The sequence below is a fragment of the Mytilus californianus genome, unplaced genomic scaffold (assembly GCF_021869535.1).
Source record: "Mytilus californianus isolate M0D057914Y unplaced genomic scaffold, xbMytCali1.0.p SCAF_13, whole genome shotgun sequence".
In the NCBI taxonomy this organism is placed as follows: Eukaryota; Metazoa; Mollusca; class Bivalvia; order Mytilida; family Mytilidae; genus Mytilus; species Mytilus californianus.
Window position 1 is genome coordinate 44339250 of NW_026262615.1, and position 18455 is coordinate 44357704.

At 31.5% G+C, this 18455-nt stretch overlaps 1 protein-coding gene across 1 annotated transcript; it reads left to right on the top strand.

The window, feature by feature from the left end:
- Window positions 1-8419: 8419 nt before the first annotated feature.
- On the top strand, window positions 8420-14531 carry LOC127723820 (uncharacterized). Its single transcript, XM_052230548.1, has 2 exons — window positions 8420-8476; window positions 12826-14531. The coding sequence occupies exon 2, from the start codon at window positions 12827-12829 to the stop codon at window positions 13964-13966; it is 1140 nt and encodes a 379-aa protein (XP_052086508.1). The 5' UTR covers window positions 8420-8476; window position 12826; the 3' UTR covers window positions 13967-14531.
- The last annotated feature ends 3924 nt before the right edge of the window (window positions 14532-18455 follow it).

The window sequence follows — 18455 nt, forward strand, 5'->3', positions numbered from 1 at the left end:
TGCAGTTGAGTTGCTACATAAAAACAGAAAGTTCACAACTTGGAAGCTAATGCGTAAGTCAAGATATGAGGCAGTCTTAAGTTTATCTGTCGTATCCTTTATGTTTATACGATTGGATAGATGCGTTCGACATAGTCACCAAACGTTTAGTGATAGAACATCATGTATAAAACAGAACGTGAAATTGAAGGATCATGCTTGCTTTTTATTCTTTCTAAGAATTTCCTGTATAAAAGTTGTCTAATGTAACTGAATAAATACACATCGACAAGAAAATGAGCACAGTTGGTTCTCATAGGAATTCCGATTGTTTGGTGAAAAACATGTCCTTCAAACCTAACATGTATGTTGTCGATCAAGAAATCAAGCATCTCGATAATGTCAGTTTTAGAGATTTAGTTTGAATCAGTATTTTTATTTTCAAACGTAGGATTTATTCCTCCCTTAAACAAGATATATGTGTTTACGTTAGCAATTTTTTTTTTATGAAACAAAGTAGGACCAATTCGTTTAATTTGTATTTTTCTAATTTGGTATTGGGAGTACTAGTGTAAAGGGTAAACAAGTCAAAGATTTTAACACCATTACAAGTGGGAAGAGACTTAGATTTATGTACTTTGGAAATTTTTTATCATCTGATTCACCCCGCACGAGTATGAAGTCTGTTTTTTTTATGATCAAAATGATGTATATATTTTTGAAAAGAGGTTTCGTGAAGCACTTGGAAGACCCAGGACTATAACGTTGTTTGTAAGGACACTGTATCAAATACAGTGTAATATAATCCAGTTTTTCATCTTTGGTTGATATTCCAAAGAAACATAGAACACACCCAAGTTGATTCAGAATTTCCTCTTTGGTTTATGCTGTAAAGGTTAATTTGGAGTTTCAATGTGAATTGTCAATGCCTTATTCTTTTATAAAGCAGGCTTTGTAATGTGATTTACACAAACACACACGATGTTGTTTAGAGCTTTATCTGCTTGATCAACAACATATTTGTCATTGAGGCAGGACATATGCTTAGTAACATTTTTTGTCTTAAAGTAGTATATGGTTTCACATACCCATTCAGTTTTTTAGTTCTTATTTGTTTCAATAGCCTCACAGCATTATCACATTCAGAAAGAGTATCTACGTTTTTTTTCACGTTTAGCCCATTGGTGAACATAATCCTTGACTAAATTCATCAGTATTTTAAAGTTGCATTTCCAGTTGATGGATTTATGGTCGCATTATTAAGAACATTCGAATAACACATTTCGAAGAGAAGTGTTATTGGCCATGTATATGTCACCAGTAATGATCAATAGTGGAAGATATTAAATAATCGAATACTTTAAGATCGACTTCCACAATACTTTTACTACAAGAATATTCCCAGTGTTATGCTACAACATTGTGTATAATGTACTGCTATAAATGTACCTAATGTAAATGCAAGGAGACTGTTTATAATGTAATGCTGTACGATTTTATATAGCGTAGTGCTATATGAATTGAATGGATTACATTTAATAAAATGCTAGTTGTAAAATTGTAACATAGGCTCTAGAGTAGAGTATGTTGAAATTGGTGGTTTTCTTGTAGAGTTTACGAAAATTGAATGAAATTTGTTTTTAGATTGAGAAAAATAAATTCTTTCAAAAGCTTAAAAAATCTAAGAGTCTGAACTCATTTCATCTCTTATTCCACTAAATATATAACAAACTACTCTATATTTTCCATGAAGGGGTTAAAATTGCAGTTATCAGGTGTTAATTTTTTTTTTCTGAAACTCATCATCTGTAAAAAAATTCAAACTTTCATTCACTACTTCTGAATGATTCACAAAAGCGCAATAAAAGAAAACAATTTTTCCCGCAACCCCTTTGCAATTGGAATTTTAATATATATTTATAATTGAGAGATTCAAAGTTTAGAAGTTGTCTCAATTTTCAATATGGCGGATTCAAATGCAGATCCAAAAAGTTCGTCCAAGTCTTATGCTAAAGCAGTTTCTCCTGGTGACCAATCGTCAAATGATCAGTCAGTAAGTGAATTTAAACCAATCTTCATCTTGGAACAAGACTTATTTGGGATTGGTAAGCCCTCACAAGACCAGTACCTCACTCATTTCGAGCTATATAGAGCTGTTGGTCATCTTATAGACCCAAGCCACTTGAAAGGTTTACAAAGGGTTAGAGGATTGTGGAGATTATATTTTGACAATCATGAAGATCGAGATAAAACACTTACAAATGGTATTGCTATTCGTAAAAAGCTAATACAAACATATGCTAGAAATCCCAAAACTGCTGAAAATGAAAATCCTAACAATGTTCGTGTAAGAACAAAAAAATATACCTTGCTCAGCAGACGACGGCCAAATTCAAAGAACCCTTGAGGTTGGTACCTGTGTTGTACATACATTATTTCGTGAAAGGCTAAGAGTTGATGGACGTGTGACAAATTGTCAGACTGGCGATCGCATTGCGATATGTGACCCAATACTAAATCCTTTGCCAAAAACTTGTTTTATTGGAAAATACAAAGCAGTAGTTCTCCATCGAGGTCGGGTTGATACCCGTACAAACATTACATGTAATAAATGCCTACAAGAGGGACATAAATCTTTTGAGTGCCCAAATGACTGGGTGTGTCGAACATGTGGTGACAGCGGTCATAAAGCAAGCTATTGCACTACTTGCCCAGATGATTGGGTATGTCAGACTTGTGGGAAATCTGGTCATACGGCAAAATACTGCAGTGCAGACTCTGATTCTTCTAGCGAAGATATCCAATCAGAATTTGAGTCAGATTCAGACATTTCCACCCATCCGGAAAGCTGTCAAAAGGAAAAGCCAAAAACAACCCAAGCAGATGATGCAGGAAATAAAACACCTAGCTTCACCTTCAATAAGCAGGCAAGTAATGATGTAGACAAACATGTCATGAACAATCCTGATGATCAATCCAAGCAAAGTGAGAAAAAAGCAAAACGACATGTCAAAAAAGCTAAACGGGCAAAAAATAAAAAAGACAAATAAAATATAAACAATGATCAGCCAAGCATGGAACGGTTCCTAGCAGAAGCCTTTAGAACTCCATCAAATAAAACCAATGAAGAGCAAAAAACACGTACTAAACAAACAGCAAGTTCTCCTACTGATGAGCTTCACAAGAGAGAAGAACCTGTGAAAAAAAACTAAATCTTAAGCTCATCTAAATAATTACTATCAAATACAAATCTTCATGTTTTTTATATTGTATATATTGTATATATATATATATCTTTGTTTACTTTGTATCATAAACATAGACTGTGTTTATCAGGTGAACAAAATCGTGATTTGTGAATGTGATGTCTATATTGTAGATAGCATACATTCAAAAGAGAATTATCAGCATATTTGTTTATTTAAAAATGTTGTAAATATAGCATATATGAAATTTGTAAATGAAAAATGTATAGATTATGAATTTAAAGTTGGTAAAACTGTTTGAATAAAAAAATTTTGTTCCACGCACATCTCAAACAAATGAAATTTTTGTCATTGGTTGTCGCACTGAATTAACAAAATGCAAGATCACCATGGATAAAAAATTCACATTTACTTCACATAGTCATCCAGAATTCTTTCATTGGCACACATTAATCCTTTGTCAAAAGAGATACTTGAAATCAAGTAAAAAACAGTCAGTCTCCTTGAATTGTAAGAGTACAAATCTCCAGATGTACTTTCTACAGGATATAAACAGACAACTTATAATAAACGGAAAAATCAGTTGAATTCACTAATCCAAAAATATATCCTGAAACCACTACATATTTCCACACGGCTATGTTAAACATCAGATACGATTTATTCCACATCTGAAAAAGAAAAACATAGTTGTAAATATACAAGCTATTACAATTACAGTATGTGACAATTTTAATGTTTACAAAATACAAGATGTTTTCGGAAAGTCAGTAATGAAGCTAAAAATAGAAATTAACTTTACCTTTCCTATTTATAGGTCTAAAAATAACTTTGTATAGTTTATCTGGGTCACGATTCACAGAAAAGGTTCTCACATTTTTATATATTTAAATAGATTGTTTAAGATACTAACAAACAAAATATTTTAATATTATAATGAAAACAAAAAACCTTCACATTTGTTCACTAAATTGTCAAGGTTTAGCGAGAAAAGAAAAACGCTTTAGGTTATTTTCTTGGTTTCAACAACAGAAATGCGACATTTTAATGGCACAAGAAACTCATTTGTCAAAATATATGATAAAGCAAATTAACAATGAATTCCATGGCAAACATCTTCATAGCCTAGGCACAACAAATTCGAGGGGAGTGTCTTTCTTTATTAACAAATCACTCGATTTTAAATTGATTAATGAATTTTGTGATAAAGAATGGAGAATTATCATAATCAATATGGAAATTCAAGATAAGATTTTCACCTTATTAAACTTGTATGCACCTAATGAAGTTCATGCAAGAAACCAATTTTATAAAAAAGTAAGTAAATTAATTGAAGAACACACTCTTGGTGCTTTAATAGTAGGGGGAGATATGAATGATCTACTCTCAACTTTAGATACAAAAAATAATAAACTACATAAAAAGTTTAAAAAGCCAGTCGATGGTTTAAAACAATTAATCAAAACACACAAACTGATAGACATTTGGAGACAATTAGATAAAGATAAAAAACAATACACTTGGAAAAGGAAAAATTCTACAAATGAAGCTAGTAGAATAGACTTTTTTATAATATGCACACAAGCACGCATAATTACTGTATCTGCTGATATCAGGCCAGCACAAATTTCATTCAAAGACCAACTAGGTATTTCACTTAAATTAGACAATTATGCAAACAATCGTGGTAAGGAATACTTTAAAATGAATAATAGTATATTAACTGATACTCAGTATAATAAACTAATAAATAAGTTAATTGAAAAGTATGAGCAAAATTTTAATTTTAGAAATGTCCTAAATCAGTGGGACCTGCTCAAAACTGACATAAGAGAGTCTACTATACAATACTGTAAATCTAAAGCCAAAGAAAGGAAAAAATAATATTTTAGTAATGGAAAACAAACTAAATATTTTAAATGAAAGATTAGACAAATTGCCTGATAGAAAAAATAATGATCTTTCTAATCAAATAAAAAACTTAGAAAAAGAATAAGAAGAGATATACTCTTTAAAAGCCAAAGGAGCCCAAATTAGATCAAGAATAAAATGTGTAGAGGAATGGGGAAAAAATACTAAGTACTTTTTAACCCTAGAAAAGAATAGTCAGGCTAAAAAATCTATAAATAAATTAATGACTAAAAACGGTGTGGTAACTGTTGATCAAAGTGAAATTTTAGATGTAAGTAAAGAGTATTATAAATCTCTGTACAAAAGCACGTGTCCTGAAACTGAAATTTTAAAGACATGCATAGATAATACCCCCATTGATCACTCATTAAATTCTTGTGAAAGTAAACAAGTAGATGGTAAATTAACCTAGAAGAGTTAACATCTTCCATTTATAATATGAAATTAAACAAAACTCCAGGAAAAGATGGTTTAACAGTTGAGTTTTGTCGACAATTTTGGCCAAAATTAAAACATATTGTATTGAATGTTTCTAACACATGTTATGACAAAGAAACTCTATCTGATACCCAAAAGATTGGGATCATATCATTGATTTAAAAAAAAAAGACCCTTTGTCCCTAGATAACTACCGTCCAATTACTTTGTTGAATACTGATGTAAAACTTATTACATATACTTTAGCACAAAGACTTAAAAAAATCTTACCCCTTATCATACACAGAGATCAAAATGGTTATCTTAAAAATCGATATATAGGATTCAACGTACGTCTAATTCAAGATATTATAGATTATACAGAAAACTTTAATATGGATGAAGCTATACTATTTATTGAATTTTCTAACGCGTTCGACTCACTAGAATGGGACTTTATGCTGGAATCATTAAAAAAATTTGGATTTAACGAGTCTTTTCAAAAGTGGGTCAAAACACTATATCACGACATAAAAGGATGTATTTTAAATAACGGGTGGATCTCTGAAATCTTCGGGATTCAACGGGGAATTAGACAAGGATGCACTTTAAGCGCTTTATTATTTGTTTTATCAGTCGAAATACTGGCTTGTAGAATAAGAGATAATAATGATCTGAAAGGGATACAAATAAAAATTGATAAAAAAACTCAGCCTAAAAATCTCACAACTAGCAGATCATACAACTCTCTTTTTAAGATCTTAAGATGAAATAAAACATGCACTAAATTTAATAGAAACTTGTGGATCTTTTTCGGGACTTAAACTCAATAGAAACAAAACAGAAGGTATATGGCTAGGTAAACTAAAACACTGCAAAGACAAATTTGAAAGTATCAATTGGAAAGATAAAGTGAAAAGTCTTGGTATTTATTTCGGCCTTAACAAAAAAGAATGTGAAATACTAAATATAGATAAACAGTTTGAAAAATCAGAAAGGATACTTAATGATTGGAAGAAAAGAAAATTGAGTATGATTGGAAAAATAAATATAATTACAACACTAGTTATTCCCAATATAACATATGTTGCTTCATTGATAAATCTGAGCACTGAGATTATAAGTCAATTTAAAAAAATCTTATTTAATTTTTTATGGGAGGCTGGTAGCGAGAAAGTAAAACGCTCAGTGTTAAGAAAAAAATATATTGAAGGGGGATTACATATGACGGATATTAATGCATACATTGAGGCTATCAAAATAAATTTTGTTAAAAGATTAACTGATGAAACTTGTGCTAACTGGAAAATCATACCTACCTATTATTTCAGGAAGTTTGGGGAAAATAATTTAATATTTAAAATGAATCTTAATTCTCATAAGTCACTAGAAAACCTAAAAAACTTACCTACATTTTACTTTGAAATCTTGAAATGTTGGATTAAAAGCGGGGGGGGGGGGGGGGGGGGGGGGGGGGGAAGACAAAAGTACCTGATAATTATAGAGATATAAGAAAGCAAGTTATATGGGGAAACCAATATATAAAAACACATGGCAAAAGTTTATATTTTAGTCATTGGGTAGAGGAAAACATAATTTTTGTTAATGATGTAATTAATGATAAAGGAGAAATTTCTCATAATGTATTACATAAACTTAAAAAGAAACAAAATTGGATCGCTGAACTGTGTACTCTTCGAAAAGCTTTACCCAAAAGTTGGATCCAGAAATTAAAGAGTAATATATCAAAACATACTAAAATCAACATAACACAAGACATTAAAATGTTCTGTAATGGATTGTACATGTATTACAATCTAGACAAAATTAAATTTAAAGAAATGTATAATATTATAATCAGGTCAAATAAAGAGCTTCCAGTAGGTTTTTGCTCATGGAAAAAACAACCATCATGCGAAAATTTTATTTATTTCATTAAGAAAAATCTATCTTTTACCTTTCTTTTTTTTAAAAGATAATAGATTAAAAATGTTCAGATGGAAACTATTGCATACTATTTTAGCTATCAATCATAATCTGTACGGCTGGAAAGTAGTTAACAGCGAAAACTGTGAGATATGTTTCAAATCTGATAGCTATATTCATTTCTTCTTTGAATGCACAAAGATAAAAAAATATTGGACATTACTACACAAAATATTTATGTATCTTAATATTGGTCAACATGTTTTTTGTCTTAAAAATCTTGTAATAAGATACAAAATTGAAGACGTTGAATCTTATGTACTTAATCATATTATAACAATTGTTTGCTTTGTGATTTATAAATGCTTTTATTTTTTATCAGAAAAGAGAACTAAATATGTGAATATGATGTTAGTCATAAAAAAATATTTTGAAACACAAATTTTATATCATCCGAAAAATTCCTTTTTGAGAAAATTTCTAACGAAAATCTTAGAAATTTGATTCTCTATCTGTTTTGTTTGCATTTGGATGACCTAGAATCACAAAAATATCATTGAAATAAAAAGAAGAAAAAGACACGATATAAACAGAGTACGGACAGATATTTATTTTCATATTGTTTTTTGAAATGTTGATTGTTACCATTTTAGGATGAAATATCATTACATGTATTTAAAAGGTGAGTCTGTGCTTTTTTGAATTTACGGCATATTTTGAATGGGTCTTTTCCAATTCTATTACCCTGCACTTTAAATACATTTCATTGTTTTCTAAATGGGGAAACAGTTTGCAATCTTATTTTTAACTGGACTATAAACGATAAAAAACAACAAAGTACAGGAATATCAGTTAACGATGTGTAAAAAGATAAATTTTCATTGGATACACCATTTGAAAGGCGTGTAATAATATGTTTGATCGACGATATATATTTCAGTATTCACTTGACAACCATAAAAAATAAGGGTAACGTTTCTGTCATATGTATATACACCTATAAGCATACGGAAAAAGACTTTGAGAGATCTATTAAGGTATGTTTGTAATGCTTAACTAGATGTCCTAGCCCTATATTATAAATTACAAATAATTGAATAGTAACAAATTAGATTAAATAACTCAGCGATTAAATAATGATATTATCTTGATCTTCAACTTCAACAAATCAACACCTATAGTTGTTTACTTCTATGTCATTTGGTCTCTTGTGGAAACTTGTCTCATTGGCACTCATACCAGATCTTATTTTTATATTATATTAGATGTGAGGTTTGAAGTGATGATACATTTCATTTACTATTTTGATTTCATCGTACGCGATTTTATCACAATATTTATTTTTCAAAATTATCAAGACTATTGGTGCCACTAATGGATAAGGTGGTGAATATCAGTTTTACACACATGTTAACCTTGGTGTGTCTGATGTTTTGTTTATCATTTACCATCAAATATAGGTATGTTTCTGCTGGTAGAAAGTATAAGATACTAAATCATTTGTACTTACAATAAGGTGTTCAATCATAATCATTTTGGGACACATGAGTTTACCATGGGTGTTTGATGGGGCTCGTGTTGTTCAGTCTTTAGATTTCTATCTAGTGTTTTATCGACTTGATCGTCTTTTCGTCGATTTTCGTTTTTTTTTTTGCCATGACGATGTCACTTTGTTTTCGTCTAATGAGGTGTAAATTTCACTTTAGTGTCCGCCTTTTTATATATGAATATATTTAGTTAAAAACAAACAAACACTTCCTATTTTCTATAACTATGCAGGAAAAGAGACAACAGTTTTATAATTTCAGTTTTCATATACAACTCTGCAATAAATGACAAAACCAATTTATTCAAAATTGAGTTTCTGTTTTCAGATTTTCTTTTCTAAAAACAAAACACGAATGGACGCAAATAAAGTCGGACTTTGGACGGACACCTATATTTTATACAAATGTTGATTGCGACCATGCTTATTTGACGTATTATAACATCAATTTAAATGGTAGAAAAATCATTTTGATATAAATAATGAAAAATAAAACTATATACTTTGTTAAGAAAGTTAGTATAAAAAATATTTCAAATCTGTGTTTGACGTTTTCTTGTAATTAAAGCTCAACTGAAACTGGTATTTTCCATGTTATTTTGTCCTACACTTCAAATACATCTGATAATAGTGAAACAATTTGGTATTTTTAAAATGATCGTGGAAAAACATTTTTTTTTTAACAAATTACAAAAAAACAAGGAAATCATTTAGGCAATAATTATCTGTTGATTAATCGACTGTGTTGTACGTGTTGTATTTCCAAGTACAAATTAGGTTTTCTTAAATAAATGTAGGCACACAGCTGTTTAATGTAACACAAAATCTCTTCGGTTCAGAATAATTTGCTGTTTTATGAGTAATGTCGTCTTACTGCGCATTGTTACCTTTTGGGTTAAAACATTAAATATCTGCCTCATCGTGTCGGTCTCGTAAACAACCGGATACTTGATAATTGCAGCTATGTACATGTTTTTTTTTATCTAATATTTTCCTGTTGGTGTCCATTTTTCGGAAATATAATAAAAAGTAAGGGTCACCGGGATTATTTTCACGCTGCAGGTTGTGCGAAATTGTCATATCTTGTATAGATAATGCATGGAAAACCTAATTTTGTGTCATAAAACGAAAACTACACCATAGAATTTTGAGATAAAATATATGAAGATAGCTCTAATAATAGACTTTCTGATAAGAAAAAGAAAAAATGGGGTCACCGAACTCGTTTTTTGCTACATAATAAAAAAGATTAATTCCTAACACATTCTATTGTAAAAGTTACTTTATCTGAATTATCTCCCCTTACATTTGAGTAGTCTCCCCTTATGTGGCAAAGTTGAAAAAAATGAATCAAACAGAAATAATCAGTTTTTTTTTTGTAAAATACATCCGTAAATATGATAAAACATGTCATTTTCTGTATTAACCTGAAAAGTCTAACATATGAATCAACTTCTACTCTCGAAATTTGCACATTTCACTAAAGATCTAGACCGATCGTTATCTGGTATTTCGAAATCCAAGATGGAGGCTGACACTCGAGCCACCTTAAGAGAAAAAAATAAACAACAAGTCGAATAATACAAGTGAAAAGTGAATATATTGTGTAAGGGCAGGCAATTGTTGATTATTTGTTTTGTCGTACAGACTATCATGATATACGGATATAATTTGAAGTAATAACATGTGTTTTATTTGAGTTGACGTTTAAATTCAGACAAATTATTTCTACCCCTCGTAATTATATTATTTTTTTTCAATTTTCAATTATCAATTCATTCAAATTATAATCAGCTTAAACGTTAGGTTTAAAAACAAAATACAACTGCATTCACATTTTATGTGATTGAACTGTGATGTTGGTTGACTTCAAATGTGAGAAATGAGTATTCAAAAAATCTTGACCTTGCTTAAACATAGATGTATGGATGTACGTGATTTGATTTTTTCTAGTAAATATATTATAAAAGTAGCAATGATTGCGTTTGATATTTATGTACATGGTTTAGCCCACGAAATATCAGTGTTGTAAGAACAGATGTGAATCGAATTCAGCAAACATTAATTCATTTAATGTCTGTAAAACCATGGAAAGCCGTATATAAAAAGTCATCCTTTATAAGACAAATATGTAAGTATATGGCATGCCGTTCTCGTCAAAACAATATTGTAGCCATTATTCGAAAAAAAGAATCATTGCTTTGTAAAAATCGAACTCTTTCAAACCGACCGTGTGGATGATACATTAACTATTGACCAAATTTTTCAGAAGTATGAGTAAAGTCTAGGTAGGAAAGGTCAACTATGATCAGATTTATTTCTCACAGTTTTCAACAATAGATACCCTAAGGTACCTTTGGGGAGTCATATACATATTCAAAATCATCCTAAGTAAGTTAATGAGATATACTCGCAAATAGCAGTGTATAATTTTTTCATTCTCATTGTGTGTATTTTAATTTTTTTAAATTTAGTTTGTACTTTTATTTCTAAGTGTGTTTTTTGAACTTTAATAATCGTAGTGTGTTTCTCTTAGATCTCATTGCATAATTTGTAATTCTCAGTGTGAACTTTATTTTTAATCCAAGTGTTTTTTTTATTAATTTGTATTTTTTTCTTTTTATAAAAATGGCTTAAACATAATTCAGACGTGAACGGTTTGCCATAAAAGTAAAGCTTAGATAAAGACTCAAATGACTTTAGTATTTTAGTTATCGGGAGAATAAAAAAATATGTCACCTCATGCATGTTATACTACAATGTTCTTGTAAAACAATAGAGTGAATGCTGTTAAAGCTTAAGAAATATTTACTTTTTCATTGTATACATAATCTTAAAGGGCGTGTTGTGATATAATTGATTGGTAATTAAAAATTTAAATGTTTACATGGAAATTATAACAAATAAGGATGGAATTATTTTCATATGTAGAAGTATAAACAACTATATACACAAGGACAACACGATTGAGAAAGATAGAATTAGGTATGTATGTAATGCGAAGAGTTCTTAGTGCTTTATAACATTTTACATATAATCTAGCAGTAACAAAATTATTATTGAATAAATGAAGCGAATAAATAACAATCCTATCTTTTCTTCATCTGCACTGAGCTAGCATACTATCAGATGTTTGATTTAGATTGATAATAAATTTTCGACATGACCGTATATTTTTAGTAGTAATTTGACAACCGACAGTGCCACTGGTGGAGCAACCAGTGCGTATACGCCTTGAGAACATGCTGTTTGTCTTCTCATCTTACTGATTTGATTGTTCCCTTTGTTGCAAACTGTTCGGATGTCCTCGGTGGTCTTCGTGCTTGTATTATGAGTAGGAGATTAACATGCAAGATCTTAGGTAGGTTCAAACCCAGAAACATTTAATCACATTGATGTTTGTTGCTGCGTCACTAACAATTGAAGAGTGATGGGATATATTTTAGTCGACTCCGAGTCAAAACTAGTCGTATTTGTTTAGTAAATCGGAACAATTAAATTGTGATAATGCCCATTAAAAATCAGCATGTAAATAAACTACTGAGAAAAGTTTTGTTTGTTTTATCTTATCTTATCTTGTGAACTAGCACGTAAATTGTCTGGCTTAGCATCGATGTCTATGTCAAATCAGGGTCCACATTTTCATATTCGTCACCAAATCATCATTGTGTTTAACATTTACGAAAATAAAAAGAAATACATTCCGCTAACACTATATAAATTGTAATGTTGATTTAAGGCAAATGTCATAACTCATTGAAATAACAGTTATTTCTTGTTATGTTGTTGAAATGAAAAGAGATAAAACAGCTGTATAATTTTTTCCTATATTATTTTCAGAATGGCATCAAATTTTTCAAATGGAACTTTTACAAGTTTGAGTGAAATGGAATACCAAGAATTTCTGGACAGAGGGATTCCAGCTACAATATTCCTGCTATTTCTGTCAGTCGTAGGAACAATTGGCAATATACACACAGTCGTAGTATATACGTTATCGCCAGTCATGGCAAGATATTCTGTTCGAGTTTTTATCATTTGGCTATCCCTTATCGATCTTACATCATGTTTGTTGTGTATGCCTTTTGAGATTTTTGATATCCGATACGACTACACATTTTCATCTCTAGGTGCTTGTAAATTCTTTAGATTTCTAAATCACATTGTAACAGTGGCCTCCGGCTGTTTATTGACTGCAATTGCCATTGAAAGATATAAGATAATTGTCAAAAACTTGCCTGTACTATTTGCTAATTCACAAAGGTCGAATGTCATATCTGCCAGTCTGTTAGGATTATCCACGATATTGTCAATTCCTGCAGTTATATTTTACGGTCTGAACGAAAAAAAAACAGACATTGTTGGCCTTACAGGCAAGGATTGTAAAATTTTATCAGAGTATCACAGTATACGTTATGTAGGAGTTTATTACAGTATATTACTAATTACAGGTTCAGCTGGCACTGTCATGTGCATCGTTTCATATGGAAAAGTACTGTGTAAAATTTGTACTCGGAAAGATTGGAGGGAATCATTAGGAAATAAACCAGATTCGTCCTCCAATTTACCTTCGGAAATAAGTTCGGGGACGACCCAGGTTATATCTACTATTCAAAATCGGAAGGAAAAAATAAATAAAGTGCACATTGAAATTTCGTACAGTGAAAAGAAAAAGGCTACTCGTTCAAAACACAATCTTGGAAATGCGATTCGACTAACAATAAGCCTCATGACAGCAACCGCTATTTCCTATTTAGGATATATGTCATATGTTTTCACATTCATGGTCGTAATGCTAAATCCTAAGATGTATCAAAATATTGTTAGACCAGTATCCAACATTTTAGTGCGCGGATATTTTGTCAACAATGCAGCCAATCCTATCGTATTTTGTCTTTTGGATAGAACTTTTCGACAGGAATGCTTGAAATTGTATGGAAATATATTTTTAAAGAAAACTATCTCGCCGGTATTACCCTGATTTAACTTTCTTTCAAACACAACTTAATAAAACGTGTATAAATAAATTTTGATATAAGAGAATGGCGAAAAGGGTATTATATTTCCAAAATGGCGTATGTGTGACTGTCATTGCTTGAAATGTTATATATGCCAATTTGTAGTGATTAAGATTATAACACAATGTGGACTGTTTATATTCATAGCTTACTAAAATGTATTGTTTTTGTTCATTGTTGAATACCGTACAGGGACCCATAGTTGCTTGCATCCAAGTCATTAGATCTCTGACGGATTGTTGTCTCATTGGCAATCATAGCGCATCTCCTTATTTGTACCTTCGCAGAAACACTGCCGAACGTGGCGTGTTGCACGTTTGCGGACAGATAGATAGACGCGCGTTTTGTCTACAAAAGACTCATCAGTTACGCTGGAATAAAACAAAGTTCATAAATAGTCCAACAACACAAAATACCTCAGATTACACAGTTTGGATGAAATTGAGAATTGAAATGGGTAATGTGTCAAAGAGACAACAACCCGACCAAAGAGCAGAAAACAGACGTAAGCCACCAATGGGTCTTCAACACAGCGAGAAAATCCCGCACCCGGGACCGACTTCAGCTGGCACAAAAACAAAAATGTGTACTAGTTCAATGAAAATGGACGTCACACTAAACTCCAAAACATATAAATGAACTAAAATTAAAAAAAACATCCAAGACCAACAAAAGCCAGGGGCTCCTGACTTGGATCAGGCGCAAAAATGAGACGGGGGTTAAACATGTTTTGTGAGATCTCAATCCTCCCCTATACCTCTAGCCAATATAGAATAAACAAACACACAGCAATACGCAGAGTAAAACTAAGTTTAAAAGAAGTCCGTGTCCGATGTAAGAATAGATAACAAAAGAAACTAAGCAAAAAGACAATGATACATAAATTAACAAAGGATTACTAGCAGTTACTGATATGCCAGCTCCACACCTCAATATAACTGATTTTAATATATTGTCTTCATCATATGAAAATCAAGCACAATCTCTCCCGTTAGGGGTTTAGTATCATACCATCATACAATATATGAGAAGAACATAACCCGTAGCATGCCAACAACTGGTTTTAGAATAAATGTGTTTATTTCCGATGCAAATACACTATGAGTGAATCAATATTAATACCAAAATATATCATCTTTAAGGTATAAAACCACTAATTTATAGCCCCATTGCTTTCTATGTTAAATTCTGCAATTTCAAGCATAAATGGCTACTTTATCTTAAGTTCAAATAAAGTGGCAGTTATTTCATGTCAAAACTGTACCTTATGCTGACTTGTGCTGAAAAAATCAACATACCTTTAATTGCATATTAGAGCGTACTGGTTCCCGGAAGTTTGATAGTACAAAAACAGGAACTTCTGATCTGAACAACAGGCCAAATGAGCCCTCCTATTAAAATTTCCTATACTTCTTTATTATTCAAATAAAACTTTCAACAAGGGTTCTACAGTGACCCCAAGTCCCCAAGCTTTCATTTGATACTAAAACTACCCAAATATTCCCACTATTGACAAAGATACAGCTATGCGTAGGAACTATTTTGTTTAAAATATGTACTATTTTCTTGTATGTTCTTTCCGACCGGGCCTGAATTAGTGGTTCTATACCTTAATGACCTGACAACAGTATCGTAACTTGATCTCTTTTGAATAAGTCTGTTTAAGGGTTTGGTTAGCTTTTGAGGTGAATGTCGACATTTTTGTGCTAAGTATAGAATAGTACCATAAAAGATTGGATGTGAAATACCTGAACGTGTAAGATGTTATATATGGAGTTTGCTTCATCTAAATGAATTTTATAAATAATTTTGTAGTTGTTGTATCTAATGCAATTTTTCTGCACTTGAATGAACAATCGAAATTTGATATCATTTATTGTTATCTTTTACCATCACAAGTAATCATAATTTTAATCAACAACAGGAAGGAGGACACATTTCTAGCGCCAAACGATATCTTTAAAATAAATCTCACTCGTTTCATCACGGTTTATTTATGGATAACTTATGTCTGATTAAAGATTGTACTGTGACAACTGTTGTTTTTTAATTGATCGTGATCAATATTTTTAGCAAATAATCATACAAAATAAACATATTCATGTCAATATACAGATGTAATATCCCAATATATCGGCTGTCCTGGTGAACTAACCTGCCTACTTCTGTAGAAATCAAATGGTTTTTATTGAATTTAAGTGTAGCTAATTTCTTTGTGTAAATGCTTAAATATGACTACATTTGAAATATAAATATCTAAATACTTTTTCCCCCGAGTTTCAATATTGCACTACTTAGTATTATGTGACAGATGCTCCCATCGAGCCACTTGAATCACTGATGTTGTAGCCATAACAGTTACAATGTCTGCCAATTTGATTGGGAATACGGAAATTTGATCACCGTGGCTAATTTTCGCGGCTTGTATATTCACTTCCGACGCTTCAAATTCTACGACAAAAATACTACATGTAATTTAAGGACGAAGTAGTTAAAGAATAAATCCAAATGTACAGTCTATAGGAGGGCAAACCGACAGAATTGTTGACTTGCAATAACAAGTTGTATTTGGTATCCTACATGTAATGAAAATACCCACACATTATAAATTTGGTGGGTTCAAAGCGCTTTCTCAATTTACCTTTTTCAGCAACACACACAAACCTAAAACGTTGAACATAAGGATGATTAGATAGGTGTACACACTGCGATGAACTATATAACCAAAAAGGACACACAAAAAATTATCAAAATTATTCGAAGGTAAAATGTGCATGTGTGTGACTTTGCAACAGATTTTCCATATCTACAATCTGCATTGTTGCTCGGATTTTTTAACCTTAAAAGAAACTGTACATCTTTCAAGAAATACTTTGACTGGAATGGGCAGAATATTTATGCACTTCGAAAAACAAAAAGGACACTATCTGCAAAAGGGACTGTATACGCTGACTGGGAAATCTAATAGCAATAGTATCTTTAGAATAGAGGTGGAAGATACCGAAACGGATATTCAAAATCATAAGTATAAAAACAGACAATGACCTGGCAAATAACGACAAATGACCAAAAGACAAACAAAAGGCTAAAAACCACAACGCAACGTGAGAATCCGGAGATGATCTCAGGTGCTTTGGATGAGCAGATCCTGCTCCTCCACATATGGTTCCTGGCATGTTGCTATTGTTAGTACACAAGTCTTATTCGGTATGTCACATTCCAAGAAAAGAGGGCGGACATAGGTTATGACAATTGAAACATATCCGTCGTCATATATGAAACAGATATTTAATAACGTGTAAACAACTCGTGGTTTAATATCTTCCTTGTTAGCAGCAAACCTCTATAAAAGTAAATCATGATGGAAATGCAAGCTCTGGGATATGGTAACCGGGAGATTTATACTCCTATTAGAAGGTGCTGCAGTTAAGTTGCTACATAAAAACAGAAAGTTCACAACTTGGAAGCTAAACAATCATCTCTTTTGTCATAAAAATTAGTTCTCAACCGACCCTTTTGTCAGTTTCTAGGCGTAAGTCAAGATGTGAGGCAGTCTTAAATGTATCTGTCGTATACTTTATGTTTTATACGATTGGATAGATGCGTTCGACATAGTCAATAAACTTTTAGTGATAGAACATCATGTATATAGCAGAACGTGAAATTGAAGGATCATGCTTGCTTTTTATTTTATTCTTTCTAAGAATTTCCTGTATAAAAGTTGTCTAATATGACTAAAGAAACACGTCGACAAGGAGATGAGCACAGTTAGTTCTCATAGGAATTCCGATTGTTTGGTTAAAAACACGTCCTTCAAACTTAACATGTATGTTGTCGATCAAGAAATCAAGCATCTTGATAACGTCAGTTTCAGAGATTTAGTTTGAATCAGTATTTTTATTTTCAAACGTAGGATTTATTTCTCCCTTAAACAAGATATATGTGTTTACGTTAGCAATGTCTGTTTTTATGAAACAAAGTAGGACCAATTCGTTCAATTTGTATTTTTCTAATTTGGTATTAGGAGTACCAGTGTAAAGGGTAAACAAGTCAAAGATTTTAACACCATTACAAGTGGAAAGAGACTTAGATTTATGTACTTTGGAAATTTTTTATCATCTGATTCACCCCGCCCGAGTATGAAGTCCGTTTTTTTATGATCAAATTGATGTTTATATTTTTGGAAAGAGGTTTCGTGAAGCACTTGGAAGACCCAGGACTTTATCGTTGTTTGTAAGGACACTGTATCAAATACAGTGTAGTATAATCCAGTTTTTCATCGTTGGTTGATATTCTAAAGAAACATAGAACACACCCAAGTTGATTCAGAATTTCCTCGTTGGTTTATGCTGTAAAGGTAAATTTGGAGTTTCAATGTGAATTGTCAATATCTTATTCTTTTATCAAGCAGGCTTTGTAATGTGACTCACACAAACCCACACGATGTTGTTT

What these genes read in the sequence shown, in the direction of transcription:
- LOC127723820 (XM_052230548.1), top strand. Translation starts at nt 12,827, where the DNA reads ATGGCATCAAATTTTTCAAATGGAACTTTTACAAGTTTGAGTGAAATG.